The sequence below is a fragment of the Opisthocomus hoazin genome, chromosome 2, assembly GCF_030867145.1.
Source record: "Opisthocomus hoazin isolate bOpiHoa1 chromosome 2, bOpiHoa1.hap1, whole genome shotgun sequence".
Taxonomy (NCBI): Eukaryota; Metazoa; Chordata; class Aves; order Opisthocomiformes; family Opisthocomidae; genus Opisthocomus; species Opisthocomus hoazin.
In genome coordinates, this window is record NC_134415.1 from 59,385,412 (window position 1) to 59,403,730 (window position 18,319).

Here is an 18,319-nt window from a genome sequence, read left to right on the forward strand (position 1 = left end):
AAGTATACAAGCAGGGCCAGCAATAGCTCCTCTACAAAAGTATTTTAATGCTCATTAATTAGTAACTAGGGACAAGAGACATGTCCTTCTGTAATTTTCAGTTCCTCTAATATTAAAAACAACAGAGGTGGCATTCCAAAAGGGAGGGTTATTTATGATAATGACAATTTGCTATGTTCAAAACCAATAACACACCAAAATGCACAAGCTATGTTGTAGGAAGATACAACAGCACGTCTGTGAGAAGATAAAGTTCAATTTTTCAAGCCTGTAGTATACTCTAATATAAACACAAAATTAATCAGATGTCACAAAACTGACAAATGACAAATGTCATAACCTGCATAGACAATCCTAACATCCTAACCCTTTGAAGATCCTTTGCTTCCCGATACCCCTAACTCAATGCTGTTACTAAAATAACCGTCTAGCGGCCTGTCAGAATATAGAGGGGGTGCTCTCAAAAATACTCCTCACTGTAATGTTTTCCTTCTCAAAATCTTCATCTTCACTAAATCCTCAAAATTGACATGTAATTGTTCCTATTTAGACTTCTTGAAATATCACCCCTTTCACACCAGTAACAAATATGGCAGATGTTATTTTAAGATAAAGCCTTAACTGAAAATAGTTTGAGCCTCAGATAGTGATTTATCACAACAGGCTTTAAACAGCTGCAGTGTGGATGCATACATACGAACCTGTCAAACAAGATTGAGTAGAGTGGAGCTGGTAAAGACAGGTTCATATAAAATACAATTCACCTGATATATTTTGGATATCAACTATATTTCAGAAGTACAATTTTTAACCATTGCCTATAAAGCAAGCCAAGAAGGATTTTCCTCTTTTGTTTTGCCTCCCACATTTTGTCTAATCAGTCCTGTTCTCAGTGTTTTAATTGTAGCATATAAGAGAAGAATTTCAGTTTTTGAACTGTATTCCTCTACAACCAAATGAAATCAATCTCAGTGCGAGACACTACCTTGTCAACCATTTTCTGCCCTAAATATATACCTTATTCCAGATGAAAACTGAAAAAAAAATCTGTTGATTTTTCTTAAATGGTAACTCAAATGCAAATATATGCTTGTTATTTATACCACCTGTGTGACCTTTAGTACTTTGTATCCTGACTGACAATCAACAAAGTGGAAAGAGAAGCATAGATCAGTTTGCCAACCTCTAAGCAGTGTGCTGTGATCATCAGAACTGCAAGGAAGCAAGTTCAAAAAGTAAGTGGGAGTATGCTGATTTACATTAGACAAATAATTTTGGGGAAAAAAAGCAGTAGAAAAGTGTGAGATGGCAATATTAACTTTAAAAAAAAACTACTTTAAATCACTAAACTGTTATTTGTTAACAATGGAAAAACTCTAAAAATGAAAAAAAACATAGGACCATGCTGCATTAAAGCAGATGCCGCATTGCATAGAGTGCCCCAGGACTGTGTTCTCATTAGGGAGAACACAAAATGAATGCCAACTCCAGTCAAAAAAAAAAATGATGATTATAAAAAAAAAATATGATTATAGTTCTTTTCACCAAGCTACTTATTGCTCTATATATGACAAAACATTCTAATACAACATAATACCTAAAATTCAGTGCACACTTTATTCTTTTGTGCTACTTGTTAAATATTCTGATTGTATCCTCTCCCATATGTTTCTGCAATGCCTGCAGGTAGCTCATAACTTGTCTTTGCCAGCAATATGTCAGATTATCACTATCAGATACCTGGTTCAGAAGAGACCTGAAATGGATTATCACAGTATTTGTTTTCATATGCAAAAAACAGAATTAAATACTTCTAGCAATGGTGATTTCACAGCTAGCCTTCGCAACTTTCCTTAACCAATGTTAACTAATATTTAACCTGAATACCCCTACTGCAAGCCTGTTTCACTTGTTTCTGTTTTAGTAAATGAAAACACTTAATTTCTTTTATCTTTCTTTTTTAACCTTTAGTGATTTTGTTTTCAGCTCTGACACTTTCCAGCTGTCTTAGCTTTCAAAAATAAATCTCATATGTCAATATTTTGTTCTAAAATAATATTAAATTGCATTTGCTCTCACTGGAAAAAAAATCCTCCTTTAATTCCTCCTGTTAAGTAAAATGTTGGCTGTAATGCTATTCAGATTCAAGTCATCATTTAGATTTACATGGCCTTCAGGTCATATAGTCTACAGAGTGAACAGAGTTTATTTTCCCTTAACGTACTGCCAATGTGCAATGAATTACCTTAGTTACAAGACTTTCTCACCTGAGAGACTAATGATTTACACTGGCATCGTTTGTACCTCGAGAATCTTCTAAATCCAAGACAGCTGCAGCAATCCAGCTGGGACATTTCAGAGAGCAAAGATTACAATGAAGAGGCAGCAGCAGCAGGACTACATGGAACCAGTATATGCCAGCAAACTGGTTAAGGAAACCTGAACCGAGGCACTCTGTTATGTGGGGGTAACACTCAACTGTGTAAGGTGTGCAGCATGCCCCTCCTGACCACGTACACCTTTTAAAATCTCAGTCACGTGTAGAAATGCGAGCTTGCGGTTTGATTTCGCAGATGATAAACTGGTAAATTGCACCAAAAGGAGAGAGCCTGCCACTTGCCTTTTTTCCAGGAGCTCACCTGACCTCTACAAACAAATTTTCAGCTGGTTCAAGTCTAAGGTAAGAGGAGAAACAGCACTAGTGGAAAGTTGGGAACACACAGGCAGTGAAGCAAGGTAGCTTTCAGCAGCAGGCATCTGTTAAATCAGCTTAGCTTAATGTTAAACTGTGGCTCTTGGCACTGTTGACTTAGAGAGAAAACAACCAAAGGAAAAGACGAATGAAGGTACACATTAACAAAGTGCCTATCACCTAAACAGAGAAAAATCTACTGTTTGATTAATGGCTACTGCCAGCACAGCATGGAAAAGAAATGCTAGGGTATAAAAGGAAGGAAAAGAAGAGCCAAAACTTAAGGGGGGGAGGGGGGGGAAGAAAAGAAAATGGAAGGACAATCTGGGAAAAAAGCAACCCACAGCATTCTGTGAATAGTGCTAATATAAGGAAGACATTAAAATTACAGATGATACTTAGCTGTAGGTAACTTTACACAAAGCAAGGACTGGACTTTAAGCTACTTTGACCTGCGTGTATTGAAGCTTTTCAGGAGCATATGACGATTACTACAACTATTATGGCTCCTTTCCATCAGAGTGGGTCTTTACGTATGACCACGTTGCTTGCTTTCTCACCATAGCTCTTCCTGCACTATGAAGTTGCTCTACAGGGAGTTTACAAAAGCCCAAGTTTCCCGCAAGCCAAAATGAATTAAGAGCCTTGTAAGAACAGTGGTGCAACTCAGAACAAAACAGAAGATTGAAAAAAAAAAATTTATGCTTTCATATCATTTGCAGACTTTTTCTAAAGACCACAAGGTGATTGTCTTGTAACAGTACATTGTTTAAATTTCTGTGCTTTGTATACACTAGGACTGGTTTTACCAAAAGCGATTAAAATGGATAACAGTCTGAAAATATTAATGATACCGGAGCAACTTCATTGGGGTGGAATGTATGTTAAGATTGTAGTGCAGATTGAACTTCTGTGATCTACTATAGATAAGGGCAAAAATGTCCTACCTGACTAAATGAACCACCCAGTAATGAACACAGTGCCACTCAAAGTCTCTACCCAGCACAGACTACTAAATGAGAAACTGGAGGAAACAAATAGAGTCAGGGAAGAGTGGGAAGGAGAAAAGCCTGCAGTTACTAGTATGATACAGTGACTCCTCAACATCACCTTACAAGCCTATAAGAGCAAGTCAGCACACAGAAGTGACAAGGCCCAGAAGAATGGGACACCGGCTTTTCTTCAGAACATCATGAGCATGACTGCAGTTTGCCTGTAACAGTGCAGCACTTACGGAAAAGACTGAATTTCATGATGGCAAAGATTACAAAGGCATAAGGGTTTTATTAGCTTGTTTTCTGGCTCTCCTTGCTTTGTTTTTTGCAGCTATTAAAATGCTATAAGAATCTTTAGTCTGTGAGCAGCTACAATGCTAGTGAAACTTGCACTTCCTACAGGCTAAAGAGTAGTGCTGCTTTGGTGCCATTTGGCATTTAATTGCCTGAGCAATCCCAAAGACAGTCCCAGGAACGTCCCTCAGATTGGTGGTGTACACCAGTTCTGCTCAGGTTTTATGAGTGCTTTTGCAATATGAAGAAGTAAAGTAGGAAGCACGAGATACTGTAGAAAACCTTGATCTGTGCTAGCAAGGAATAAATTATGCAAAGACAATGACATGAAAGGAAGTCATCAGTTCATTCTGTAGTATCACAAGGATACTCATGCTTAAATTCAGCAATGAAAAAATCAGGTGTCGCCTCTCTCAGCTGTCTCTGCTGCCAATGAGGAGAGACAGGTACTTTACAAAGAAACAGTTATACCCTTCTTAAACACCTGCCTTAGGTTGCATTAGCTCCTGTAGCAGTCACACCACCATTTATGTCCCTGAAAGCCCCGACTTGCCTGACCCAGGTGAGATGGACCTGGCAGCCCCTGAGCACTGAGCAGGGTAGCACCCTTCGAGCGAGCGCTGAGGGAAGGGTAAGTAGTAAGGAGAAGCTAGTGGAAAGATGCCACATGAAGCTAAGGGTCTGTGTCTAGCAAAAGAGTGAGATGGCTTCTGTGGATTTATACCTACCTTCCCGATTATGATTAACCTTTCCTCGGAGATGTCCCCCACCCTCATTTAAAGTTGTAAGGCCACTCTTTTCTGAAACCCTTGCCTGTTATACAGGTTATAAAATTCCCAGAATTAAAATACAATAGGAAGAGATTTTGCTTCAAAAACATAGCCTTATTAATTAAAGTTCAAGTGACAAGGGATTGTATTCCTTCTGGAGAGGCCTGTCTCTCTTCCCTGAGCACAGACTGAGCTACAATGAACAGCCCTATGTCTCAATTATTATAGGGTGACAGGGATGATGAAGTTTGAGATGATAAATCGTCTTCTCAGTGTCCACCTCTCTCCTGTCCCCTGCCTTGCCTGGACTAAAGGAGTAGATCCTCCATTCTTCTGGGCAGAGAGAGCAATACTGCAACAAGCCTTTGCCTGGGCACCACAGGATAAGACAGGTTGCACATACACTTGAATACAAACCCACAGCCCAGCACACTGCACATCTTTATGATTGTTTGCCCTATGTGGATTTATGAGGCACTGATATGCAATCTTACCCAAAAACTCTATAACATTTATAGAGTGTATTGTAAGTCTCAGTCACCAACAAAGGGAAGTGGTTGAAATTTTTTTTCAACACCACCACCAGAACCAACTTTGTTGCTCTCTGACATCTTCAAGAGATATAATTGCATCCACTTGCAATGTGTACAGCAGAGATTTCAAAACTGGTGTCAAGAATCCCAGTGAAGAGTGGCATTTTTCTGGTCTTTCCTACATTCTCCCACCACAAACACTTAGTGGAAACCTGTGAGGCGAATATGAGACAACGATGTGGAGGAGGCAGCACAGCTTGCTTTACCTCTCTCCTTCAATCCCAACAAGTTCCCAGCACTGAGACCTTGCAGCACTCTCTGACAGTGTCACACAAGAAGAACTCTCGTGCCTCAGTTTACAGTCAGGCACAAAAGCAGGTGTAAAGCACAACTGCTGCTTGGCACTGACTGAGCGTCTCCCAAACCATCTCTGTTCCTGTGAATACTCTCAATCACACTCTCACTTTGAGCTACACACCCAGCTTCAACCACACCAACCCTGGGTTGCCATGCAAACACACCAAGAAATATCTCTCTGTCCTATGTCCATACCTGCTCCTATTTCAGCTGACTATAATTTGTGAAAGGTAGAGCAACCTTAATTCACAAGGACTAAGGCAGTCGCAGTGCAGATTGCCTGCTCATCCATAATGCAGAACTACAGACTAAAAAAAGACTTCGTCTCCAAGCACTCCAGTCTTGGCACAGGTGATTTATTGAAGCAGTGCTTCTGCAGCAAAACTCAGATCCCAGCAATACTAAGCTGAACTGATTTCATCTGAGAAGCAAAGAATCCAGTTATAGGTATAACTTCAAACTAACCTGTAATGCCAAATTTGCATTTAGTTCATACATTTTCTTCTAAAATATCTTCACTGAAGAGCTCACTTATTTTTGCTTAATTTCCAAAAAGCAAAAAAAAACATGAACATATAGCAGACTGAATGATATATCAGATTTCAACAGAGCAAAATACATAAAAATGCAAAATAATTATGTAAAAAAAAAATCCAATCTGCAAATAAACAGAACAGCCATTCTGTCAGCAACAGCTTTACAGATGTTTACAATGTTAGTACATAACAGTCTGATAATCAATAGTCCACACGCTCTGTATATACCTCCTATAGCATCCTCCTTATTCATCACTTCAGAGTACCAGCCCAGATAATACTCCCTGAACACAGCTCAGCTCCCTGGTCCTTTCCTTTGCAAGATGCCTCCATAACCTTCGAGCACCTCTGCCATTTCTTGCATGCATTTCTTCATATTCCTCAGAAGGTCTCACAGTTTCCTAATTATTTCATTTCTTGATTAATATTTCTCATTATTTTTTTAATCCTCATTAAGAACATGACTTCTTTTAAATATATAGCACACTGATGTATACATATACAGTGCACTAAAACCTCTGCCTGTTCCGTGAGCAACGTTGCCTCACTGTACCCTTGCATTCTCTCATTCATTTGTGTCTACCTAAAGTGTCTTCTCCTAACGTATAAACCGCAGATTCTCTGGGCAGGGAATATTTCCTCGGTCTATGTTTATGTGCACTTTGAACAACCATTGTCCAAGATTGCAGTCTAAGAATTAGCAAGGAAAGATACAGTAACTGTACAAAAGGCTGAGGAACATCAAGCAGATGCATTTTGGAATTGGAGAAGTGCTGTAGCAGGTCTAAATAGGACAGACTCTGTATCTTTATTTATTCTTATATTTATCTACTGAGGTTACATGGAAATTATTCATGCTAGTTGTAACTGGTGGCTGGGAAGCTGAGTTCAGATATCGCGAACTAAAAAACAATAAATGGAAGGAAAAGCCATGGGAAGATAAAGCTTCCAGATTTAGAAGATGCAGAAGGGGTGGCAAGGGTTCTGTGCGCATAAGCTTCTGTTGAAGTCAGTGGAAGCTGGTGCGTAAAGAAAGTAAGAACTCAGGGATTTATGATCAAGTTTAAGAGTTAACAGGAGTGAAACAGCAGCACTGACAATTTATTTCTAGTCAGTATCGTCATTTGAAGAAAAACACACATTCTGAATGCCAGCTTTTAGCTGCAGCATTTAGGTGTATAACTTCTTAAAAAAAAGACAATAACTTCATCTAATAATGCTTTATTATAAGAACTTAAAAACAAAAGGAATACTCAATGAGTACTGCAAAGACCTCCTGTGATACCTTATGTAAAAGGTCACCAACTTCAGCAATAATAATTAGCTCACTGACCTATGAATTCTTCAATGCTTAGCAATATAATGAGGTACGGTTGTCATCTGGAGACAGCAAGTATTGCTAAACTAATAAATACTAGTTTATCAGACCAACAGATCTATCTGTAGACTTCACAGCTGAGAAGAGAACAGATATCATTTCTATTGTCTTCTGTGAAAAAAATCGATGCACAATCAGGTCACACAGGAAAAACAGAACCAAAAGTCCGATAACCTTCAATTCAGTGGTGTGTCCCATGGATACCAGCTGCTTTTGAACACCACTATGAATGCTATACCAAAGGACTCAAACAATCAGGGCCCTTCAGATATACTACAAATATTTTCCAGTAGCTAAGTTTAGAACGGTTATTAAACTTGAGAAAATTTGTCCTGACTGTGCACTACTGTAAAAAATAGGAACCTCCATATATGCATGGATGGCAGCGCATGCCAGACTAAGTCAGTCTCTTACCTTGAAGTCGCTGCATGACGTTGGCAATATCTCTAGATCTTGCCACGAGCCGGGATGAGGCCATGATCTCTTTGCAGCAAGTCCGCGTCCCCTGAGAGCCGTCTGACCTTGGCGAGACGAGGATCTCTCTTGGGCGGGTTCCCTGTAGCGGTCAGCCCTCAGCCCCGGCACAGCATGCCTGGGGCAGTCAGATGCCTCCGGTCCAATGCCAGCCTTCGCAGGGCTGAGGAACAGCGCAGGTGAGCAACCTCAGCACCTGAGAAAAAAAGGTACCAAGGCTTAGAGGAAACTTCTACCAGCTCTGCAAGACTAAGAAGCCCGAGTCTGAATAGCTATTTTAACACATAAAGCGTGGTATGATTTGTGCGCACTGTACACCCCAGCCAGAGACGCAATTAATGCTCAAAGCTTGCTTGGCAATCATCAGCAGAATGAAGCTGTAAAAACAAATCATTAAAAACAATTTGCAGTGTACCAGACATCAATGCTTTCCTGAGGATGCTTATGGATGTTGTTTTAGAAATAACAATAATGCTATACATATTAAAAGTAATACTGTAATACTTCTTAATGTAAATAATATTAGGTGAAAAGGAGGAAAAATGAAACTGCTTGTAATATCCAAAATCTGTTCAACTATCATTTTATTTCACCATGCTAGAATAGAGCATGTAATAATAAATAATTGATCAGGATAGTCCCTAACTCCACTGGACTGCGTGCTCAGATCTGAAATATTGAGATTCACATGCTTTATTATTAAATAAAATCATATTTACATTCACTTTGCTAGAGTATGATGTCGTTGTATTTTGGGTCATTTAACATCAAAAGCTGCGAATTAAAACTGCTACATGAACTTAACGCTGTTGTAACTGTGATAAGATCTACATGACTATAAATCTGGTCCAAAAAAAAAATATCAAATTAGATTCTTCAGATAATGGTATCAATGACATTTTCTCTTCTGAGGAGCAAGTACCTGTTGTGTATGTATGCACCTGTTCCTTTATTAAGAAAGAACCGAGCGTATAGACAGCAAGAATAATTGTATGCATATTACACACAGTGGGTGCATTCAAAATTCAAGATATGCTGTTGATCTATATCACAAATATGAGTGGGTTTATTGGTGCTGTGCACTTTCCTCTTTTCCTGACCCCAAGGTCTGTTAGAGAAGAGCCCTCCAATGTCAGGCAGACAAGCCGTTAGGTTGCACAGCTTTAGGCACGCTGAACTGTCCTGAAGGAGTTATGTCAACACGTAAGGGCTGCCAGAGGAAATCACGTTTCAGCATTCCCCTTTCCAACCCTTCAAACCCTGCCTGGCCCAAGGGACTCCTTGCTTTCCCTCTTACTGCTGTTTTTATTGTAAGTTTGCTTTGTGTTTCGGATATGTGAGCGCTGCTCAGGTCAGCAGACCCAAGCTGGCTTTAGATTAGCAGAGCTGAGGGAAGCACACTTCTGATGGATCAAGGTGCAGAAGACTATAAAGCCCACCTGTGTGCACAGGCTGCGGTCTTGCATGCCATGGCCAGACTGGTACCAACACCCACTCCAGCCACATAACTGCCATTTTTGCATATGTCCACACTCTGCACAAGACATCTGGATAGCCATATCCCCATTCTCTTCCCATGCGTGCCTGGACTCTCCTCCAGGTGCCTCCTCCCTTCCCTCCCTGCTCCTTCCTTCCAGGCCTTGCCCCGCACCCGTCTCGGGGTGCGCAGAGACTGTGCCTATATCAGTCATCATCTCCCAAACACGGCAAGGAGCCCTGGCACCTGGGACGCCTCATCCTCCTGACGGCTTGGCACGAGAAGGTGCCACCATGTCACCTCTTGGCTCCAGCATCTGCTGGGGCCAATGGTCCCCTGGCATTGCTGAACCTCTGCATTGGACATCGGCCACCAGAGCTCTCTTCCAGAGCTGATACCAAACAACACCCGACTTGGTGGATGGGGAGGAGGGGGAAGTTTTCTGTTGCTCGTGCCCACGTAAGTCAGTTTGGAGAACTTTGCTTCCTGTGCAATACTTATATGAAACATCAGGTTGCCTAACCCCATTCAAACCAGCAATATTTGTAACAAAGTGGGTTAAACGAAGCCTTGTTTCTGCAGCAGTAGCACTGCTAACATTTTGAGCAGTAATGTAAGTGAGGTACAGCAACTTTTAATAGCAAGCTGCTAGACTGATTGTTGGGCAGAGATAAGGGGTATTAAAAATGCTTCGTCTGACTGGTTTTTGGCTAACATCAGTAACAATATCAGAATACCAACCCACTCGCACCATGACAGAGCCTATGTAAATCAGCTGTACATGAGCAGATTTAGAGGAGCTGTGGAAAATGCTGAACCATCTCCAAGTTAAAAGTGTCTGGGAAATTGTAATGAAGACATATATTCCATCTATTCATACAGCACGTTGAGTCATTGTGCAGCGACAAATGGCAGACTTGCAATTAATAATTTACCTAGCTGATATTATATGCTGCATAAGAAGAATTTGCAGTTCTAAATATTGCTCCTCATTCAGAAGCTCCTTTGCAAGCAGTGGGAATTAACTCATGTAAAGAAGACACCGAGTTACAACAGGTGGGAAGGAAAGATTCTGATATGTTCAGTCACCCCCACAGGCAGAAAACCACAGCTCACAGCACAGCTAAGACATGCACAAAATAGATGAAATGAAGCTTCACGCACCCTTCTCACATGTCTTCAGCCAACACCTAAAGCTTCATAGAACAAGAAAACCTATATGCACAGCTATTCAATGTAATGCAGAGGGGAAAATTCTCCTGACTTCTACAAATAGTTAAAGCCTGCAACAGAAGATCTTTTCCTCCTACTGAAATACTTTTCAGATTTATAAACACAACATCTTAATTAAATATTTTCATAGCTGTTACATAAAATCATTTGTAATTAAATGGAATTACTTTTCATTCCAGTGCCAGACACAGAGATGTATTTTCAGCTGGATAGGTTTTGAAAATGCACAAATTTTAAGAAAAGTGTATGGCTTAAATCTCACAAATCATAGTCTGAAATAAACCTGAAGGACTATATAGGCTATTCCCTGCTTTAGCATTCAACAAGTGATTATTCATTATTATTAATTATTAATTTTTTGGTCTGAACATACAGGGAATGAATACACAAGAATGAAATGGAATGGTTTTGCATATAAATTAGATAAAAAATTTATTACATTTGCCACTTATCTGGATTTAATGGATAAAGTTATGCTGACACCCTTTTCTTTTACTATCCTGGTACTCCTTTCTTTTTAGATGAAAAGGAGGAAACGTAAAGTTCTTCTCTCATCAAAAAAACATCTGGCCTAGCAATCTGCTATTGTAATATGCAGTTTACAATCCTCTGTACTGTATTGTTTCTCTCTTTAAATGCTAGAAAAGTAGGATGTCTTCTACACAAGAGATAAGAAAAACTCTAGAACTATGATGGGTTAACTTTCCTGGGTCCCCAGTGTAATTCTCATTTTTCCATTGTGCTCAGGAGTGCTTTGAATTATCTGCAATTAAAAAAGAGAGTAGGTTTTCCTTTTATTGGTAAGCCTAGAGTGCCATTGGCAAGACCAGGTTGTATTTTATCTCTTAGTTCTTAAAGTTTATAAAACATATTAAAGAAAAACAGACAGGCCTGTCAGCAGAGCGGTTCCAGAAAACCAGAGAGACATCTATTAGATGCAGACAACATAAGATGTGCAACAAAGGCTGAAGATAAGCCTGACCAAAAAAAAGGGTAAAAAATTCTCTGACTGTCCTTCATGTTGGCACAAATTGCAGATTCCCACTCCATCGGGTTGATGCCACATATAGTAGTGTGGGGAAGATCGCTACTGATGTGAAAGCATGTTTGTACCTGAAAACAGACTTTTAGACTTCTGTGGTCTCCAATTATAGCAGCAATGGATGAAGAAACTCCAGACAAAGAAGGACAAACACAGATAAATAAGTATATTTCTTGCCCTCAGCAATATCTTGACAGGTGGCAGGCAGAGAAAGGACTGTATCTAATCTGGGACATTTCAAAAATGAGATATTTCAGAGTACAAAAAACAGAGTAATAAATTCAAGGAACTCCTGCAGCTAGAAGTCATTTTCAAATATTACATAAATATAACAAATACAGCAGAATAACTAAAATAACTGTAGGACATGAACTGAACAGAATCTCAGGAATGACAGAAATAAGGTCAAGTGCTGGAGTGCCATTATATGAGAACAAAGAGGCAGAGTTCCCTGGTAAGAAACAGTGGTACAGAACTGACCACATCAAAAAAACATATCCAGGAAAGAATTTCTGAGCCTGGTTTACTGCTGTAGTGCTAGAGTTGAACTTTGATCTACAGGATCTGTTTCTGAACCAGAAGAGGTCTTGGAAATGCTACCAGAGTGATAGACGCTGCTGGAACAGATGCGATTCTATGAGACAGCAGTGATCCTCATGTCAATCAGGAATAAATGATTCACTTAAGGGTAGGAACTAGAATTTTCTGGAGGTCATAACAGCATTTTTAAACATCAAATAATCACAGAACCAACTATTTTAGGTTGTGTTCTAGTCAGTAGTGCGAAAAAAAGCTAATCATAGAAAATAGTTCTGACTAAGGAAGTGATTGATGTAATACAAACTGTTAGAGGAATAACCCAAAGAATGTAAGCATGTCAGGAGATGATCTAAAGAGACAGTGCTTAAAAAAGTAAATAAAAGGGAAATCAATTACAGAAGTCAACTAGACTGAAGAGCACCATGTCTTCCCTGTGAAGCAGACTGGGTATTTCTTTAAGTCCAAGGTCCAGTAACTGTACACCTATGCAGGGCAGAATAAAATTGCTCCAGACGTAACTGGAAAAGCCATCACTCAGAAATAACTGGGCAGAATAAAAGCATGAGAAGTAAAGAGCTCTGCTATGGTGTGTGCTATCCACAGGGATGGAAAGACCAGCTGAGTTAGACTAAGGCACTAAAGATAGTGAGCAAAGGGTTATCTGCCAAACAAGTAAAAACAAAGTGGAAAATATGATAAAGTGGAGACTAATTTGCCTCAGTTAGTATTATACTGATTTTTCCACTAAAGAGAATTCTGATAAAGGCACAGCAGAAATGGAAACAGCATCATCTGAAATAAAATCAAAGTTGAAAATGGAAGAACTTGATAAAATTTCTCTCAGAATACTGAAACTTGTAGCTGATGAGTTGAGAATCCATTTGTAAACTTACCAGAATAAATCTGTCAAGCTTCAGTTAATGCCTACTGGATATATGAAAATTAGGAGCTAGGTTGAAGAAGTGGGGTAGAATGATCCAAAATTATTCTTATACCATCTTCAGAGAAAATGCGGTACAACCTCACTGGTCTTCCAAAATCCAGGCAAACAGAAGAGCCCCTTGGGCAGTTGTTACAGGCAGCTGAATTGCAAATCTGTGGCTGTCTGCTTAAGCACAACGTAGCACAAGTCAGCGCATACTGGAACTTTCCCAAGTCCAATGGGACATTACTATGAACCACCTAAGATCATGGAAAAACCTAATCTTGGCTCTGAAAGCTGTTTTTCATAGTTGAATCCCAACACTGTCACTCTGTGTTTCCCTTCTCTACTGCACAGACTGCTTTTGAACAGAAAAAAGGTCGAAGAGACAGATTATGACCTTTGACAAAGAACACACTGAAACAAGAAATTCTCACTGACCATCCGACCCCAAACTGACTAGATGTGCAGTAGTTACCTGGAGGTACTGAAATTTGTTTTTCTTGGGGAGTAATGGGAGGAAAAGAGAGAGAAATTTGGATCCTTTACGGAGCTCCAAATTGTTTTGGTTCCTCCAGTTATACCTCAGCATTGTTTGGAGCTTGAAGAAAAGTTCTTCACAAGGTTCACAGTCTGCAACAGCAGTTAATAATTTGGAAGATTCAAGGTAATCTGCACATCTGACATTTAAATCTGTGGCATATATGGCACACAATTTTTCTATGCCTTACTTATAACTCTAGTATTCAAAAATTATTTGTAGGATGCTAATCATATACATGCCTACATATGTACTTACATTTCAGAAAGTGAGAATTTTATTTTCTACTTTCTATTATGTTTTTTTGGGGGGATGGGTGACATTCCAGTGGTGTTAAACTCTGATTCTTGTCTTGAAAGCTGTAATTCAATTTGAACAGAGAACACAAAGTGTTCCAGAAGATATAGAACACAGAGATTTTCTATTATTTTAGAAAAATTGGCAGAACGTACATTGCTAGATATATTTGAAGACAGGTCATTCACTATCTTTCTTTCTGATGTGAAAAGTTAAATGCAGTGTCTACTCCAGTTTAGTAATGCTGCTATTGAAATTCTGCAGGAATATACTACAGCTTATATAGATGTTGGTAACAGCAGGAGACTGAGATCAGTAGCTCAATACCTTCTACAAACACAGGATATAGTCCTTGCCTCAAAGAGCTTACTATCTGCACAAGGAGAGGCCAAGAGTAAGATCAGAGGTCACAATACATAAGCAAATTGGATTGAAGTTCAGATATGATGTGTAAGCTAATGTAAGTTAATGGTAGGAGAGCTGTTCTGATTTTTCTGTGTTAATACTGATACGGCACCTAGGATTTCTGTGGCATAAGAGGACCTGCAGCAGAAGGCTCTTGCAGAGGTATGTCTGTGGGTGAAGGGAAAAAAAAAAGCAAGACCACTAAAATAGAAAACACTGAAGCATCTCAGGAAAGGGTGTGTCAAACAGAGTTTGAGATAAGCAAGTAGGCATCAATTCTTCGGTATTTCTGCACATCTTCCAAGCAAGAAAGCTTAGCTGAAGTATAGTTTGTAAGCAAGGAGCAGACACAGCTGACAAACGAATGGAAAAGCAGAAACACCTCTGTTTTCCCTGTTAAATCTGTGCCTTTGAGTGAAACTACTGCAAAAGTTCAGTTGCTTCAGAGGTACGCTGCTGCTGTTGTTTTTGTGACCTCTAAGAAGACACGAGAGCTCTAAAGTTTTGTCACTAGCCATGGTAACGAGGAAGTACAGAAATAATTGTTTATGTTTGATGTATGTACTTTCCCAATAACTACAGCCACTACTTCAAAAGAAAAAAACTGAGCCACAACAGACTTCATTTAACAAAGCATAACTGAGATAGGCTAATGTGGTGTCTGCCTGAAGGGTGAATGTATGTCTATGTCTCCCGGGGCCTGATCCACAGAAGCCCCACGGACCCCCAGCAACCATGCTCGCTGCGCTGACCTTGGATTCACACCTTGTTCAGTGCCTCAACCAGCCAGATCCTCTTCAGGACCAGGCACTCTTATCTTCTCCCCAGACGTATTTAAATACTAACAGGGTGCTGCTCCTCCTTCCCTGTGCACCTCTGCTCTCCCTGACCCAGTATCAAAGTATTCCTTTCTTTGAGCAGTGTACTCACTGGCAGGCTGTGTAACTCGGGGTAGCTCTAGTGAAGTTCTCAGAAGGACGTTCCTAAGGTCCCAAAGCACGAAAAAGAAAACCCCTTTGAGGATTCTTATATTTAATAAAGATAAAGTAATGCTGCATGAAGGTGTACAGTGATGATGAGATTCTTGCATGTGTATTAAATGCAGCAGTCAAAATCACTACTAGCACTCACCACAATTACTTAAAGTAAAAATAATATTTTAAAAAAAAAGAGTTACAAATGTATTTGGGTTCATCAGCGGTATTTTATACTCAGCAACACAGAATTGCCACTGACATCTATAATCTCTGGAGGTTAATCACAGAATCACAGAGTCACAGCAGGGCAGGGGTTGGAAGGTACCTCTGTGGCTCACCTAGTCCAACCCTCCTGTCGAAGCAGGGTCACCTACAGCAGGCTGCATAGGACCTTGTCCAGGTGGGTCTTGAATATCTCCAGAGAAGGAGAATCTACAGTTTCTCTGGGCAGCCTGTTCCAGTGCTCCGTCACCCTCAGAGGGAAGAAGTTCTTCCTCATGTTCAGATGAAACTTCCTATGCTTCAGTTTGTGCCCATTGCCCCTTGTCCTGTCGCTGGGCACCACTGAAAAGAGTTTAAACAAACAAACAAACCGAGACACTAGGAACAGGAGGGAGTGGAGAGATTACTAATCCTACTTTCACACCTAGCAGAGAGTGCAAAGATGAGAATCGAATCACTCCGACAGGCAGCACCATGCTCATTCTGGAGAGCTCCTTTCTCCAGAGGAAACTTCGGTGCTTTAAGGAACACGTTCAACATGCCATATGACAATGGATATGGACTCCTACCAGAAATAAAGCGAATAGCTCTACACGTTTTAACACTGTAACTCATAAAACAGTTACATCATTCAGCAAGTGAAACTGTACAACAAACAAAAAAGCATTTCTGTTTACCAATTAAAATAACCTAACACCCTGATATTCTCTGTCCAGTGGCAATATTTTAACAAAGCTCATCAGTATTTATAGCTTGGGATCTGTTTAAGTGTTAAATCACACATGAGAATCACAAGAATAATTATCAGAGATCATAAAAAGCAGACAGTCCACCACTAGTACTACTACAGGAAAGCGCGTGCCTGTTAGGAGTTCTTCAACCGGCTCAGCACTTGAAAAGTGCTGGCAAGAAGTCAAAAACACCACGTACTACTTCCCGACAAGCCGCATAGGTATAAATCCCTCACAGTGACGAGCAACGGAGCTTCCCTCAGCGTCACGCAGATTATTTACATAAGTAATTCCTCATCAGTTTACAAAATCTGGTCTGTTGCAGCAGATTACCAGTAGTCCTTACACGCACTTTTCCCCAGCGTGAATACGGTTGGAAACATGGTTGCCAAAATCCTAGTGACAACCTTGCCTGTTGGTATTTCAGCAGGTCTTGCCTCCGGGGAGTTACCACACGTACCAGGGCGCACGCAGACTCGCCGATGTCGCGGTGCACTTGTCCTTTTTGCATCATCACTGCAGGCGAGCCAGCCTAACACCGGCTCCTTGGGAGCGCAAAGGCAGAGCCACATCTTCCTCCTGAACTACGTTTTGGCCTGCGGCATCTGACCGAGCACCAAACCCGGTTATCTCTGCAAGGCGTGCGCTTCGGGGGGCGAACCGCAGCCCCCCTCCGGGATCTCCGACCCCCCCGCTCAGAGAGGGCAAAGCCCCGAAGCCCCCGAGGAGGACGGGCGAGCTCCGCAGCCACGGGCAGCCAGCTTCCGACAGGCCCCGGGGCAGGGAGGCCCCGGAGGGGCACCGGGGCACGCTGCCCCGCGGGGGTCCCTCGCTCCCGGCCGGCGACCCGCGGGCTCACCCGAACCGCGCCGAGCCGCCTGCTCCCGCCCCACGCCCACCGCCCCGGCCCCGCACCGCCGCGCCCTACCTCCGCCCGCCGCGCCGCGCCGCACCGCACCGCACCGCACCGCACCGTACAGCGCCGTAGCGCGCTGCTGGGCGGCTCGGTGCGCCCGGCGCGGCTCCCTGGTTACCGAGCGCAGCGCCCCGCCCCGCCCCGCCGCGGGGAGGCAGGTGCGGAGGTGGGGAGAGGGCGGCGAGTGGGGCTGCGTGTGCGGGCCCTGCCCTTCCCGCCGTCTCCTACCCACGGGCTGCGCAGCCCGCTGCTCACGGCGGGGGTGGGGGGGGGGGCCGCCTCCCCGCCCCGCCCCGCCGCGGCTGCGGCTTGTGCGGGGGCGGCTGGTCCGGCCGCCGCGCCGGGGGACCGGGGGATGCGGCACCGGGCTGGGCCCCGGGCCCAAACACCCCCGACCCGGGCTCCGGCGAGCGGCCGCGATGCCGCCGAGCGCGGCTGGGTCGAGCTGCCGCCGCTCGTTAGCATGGCCGGTGTTACCAACCGCTGTTATCGGTGCCCTGCGCAGCGCTCGGTAGGGCATTACCTCCGGCGCCGGCTGCGGGGCATCGCCGTGCGTGAGACCGGCGCTTGCGTAACGGCAGCAGGGCGGAAAGACTCCCAGGAGCCTGGCGAGACGGCCTGCCACGCGTGAGCTCAAGCCACGCTAGCCGCGCGACGGCGTTTATGCCACCGGCGTCATGCGTGGTTCGGCCTCCTCCAAAGACGCTGCACAGACCCTGAGGCTTGGGTATGCTTCCTCCCCCCTTCATTTTTATCGTTGCAGCCAACGCCAGCTGCGTGCGGGAGACAGAAGGGTATTTTTCTGCCTAAGAGACGGATCATCTCTGGTCTGCATCACCGGGAAAGAAAAACACCCCTACAGAGCTGAAATGGAGAAGTTGGGAGAAACAGTGCCCATGTAACTCTTCGTTTTCATCTTTTCTGGCAGAGCTGCAGCGATTCTACAGCGTGCAGGGTGTTCAGTGAGCGGTTGGATGAAGTCGGAGT

The 18,319-nt window shown here is 42.5% G+C and overlaps 1 protein-coding gene across 2 annotated transcripts in view; it reads right to left on the reverse strand.

The window, feature by feature from the left end:
* Nucleotides 1-17,913, reverse strand: part of SYNE1 (spectrin repeat containing nuclear envelope protein 1) — a 319,742-nt gene extending 301,829 nt beyond the window's left edge. The window contains exons 1-2 of one of the 2 annotated variants that reach the window (XM_075413801.1): nt 17,856-17,913; nt 7,970-8,225 (exon numbers count right to left, since the gene is read on the reverse strand). In XM_075413801.1, the coding sequence (XP_075269916.1) occupies nt 7,970-8,033 (64 nt within the window). In that variant the 5' untranslated portion in view covers nt 8,034-8,225; nt 17,856-17,913. Of the gene's footprint in view, nt 1-7,969; nt 8,226-15,801; nt 16,446-17,855 lie in introns of those variants that run through there. The other variant, XM_075413802.1, reaches the window with a different exon arrangement.
* Between the last annotated feature and the right edge of the window lie 406 nt (nt 17,914-18,319).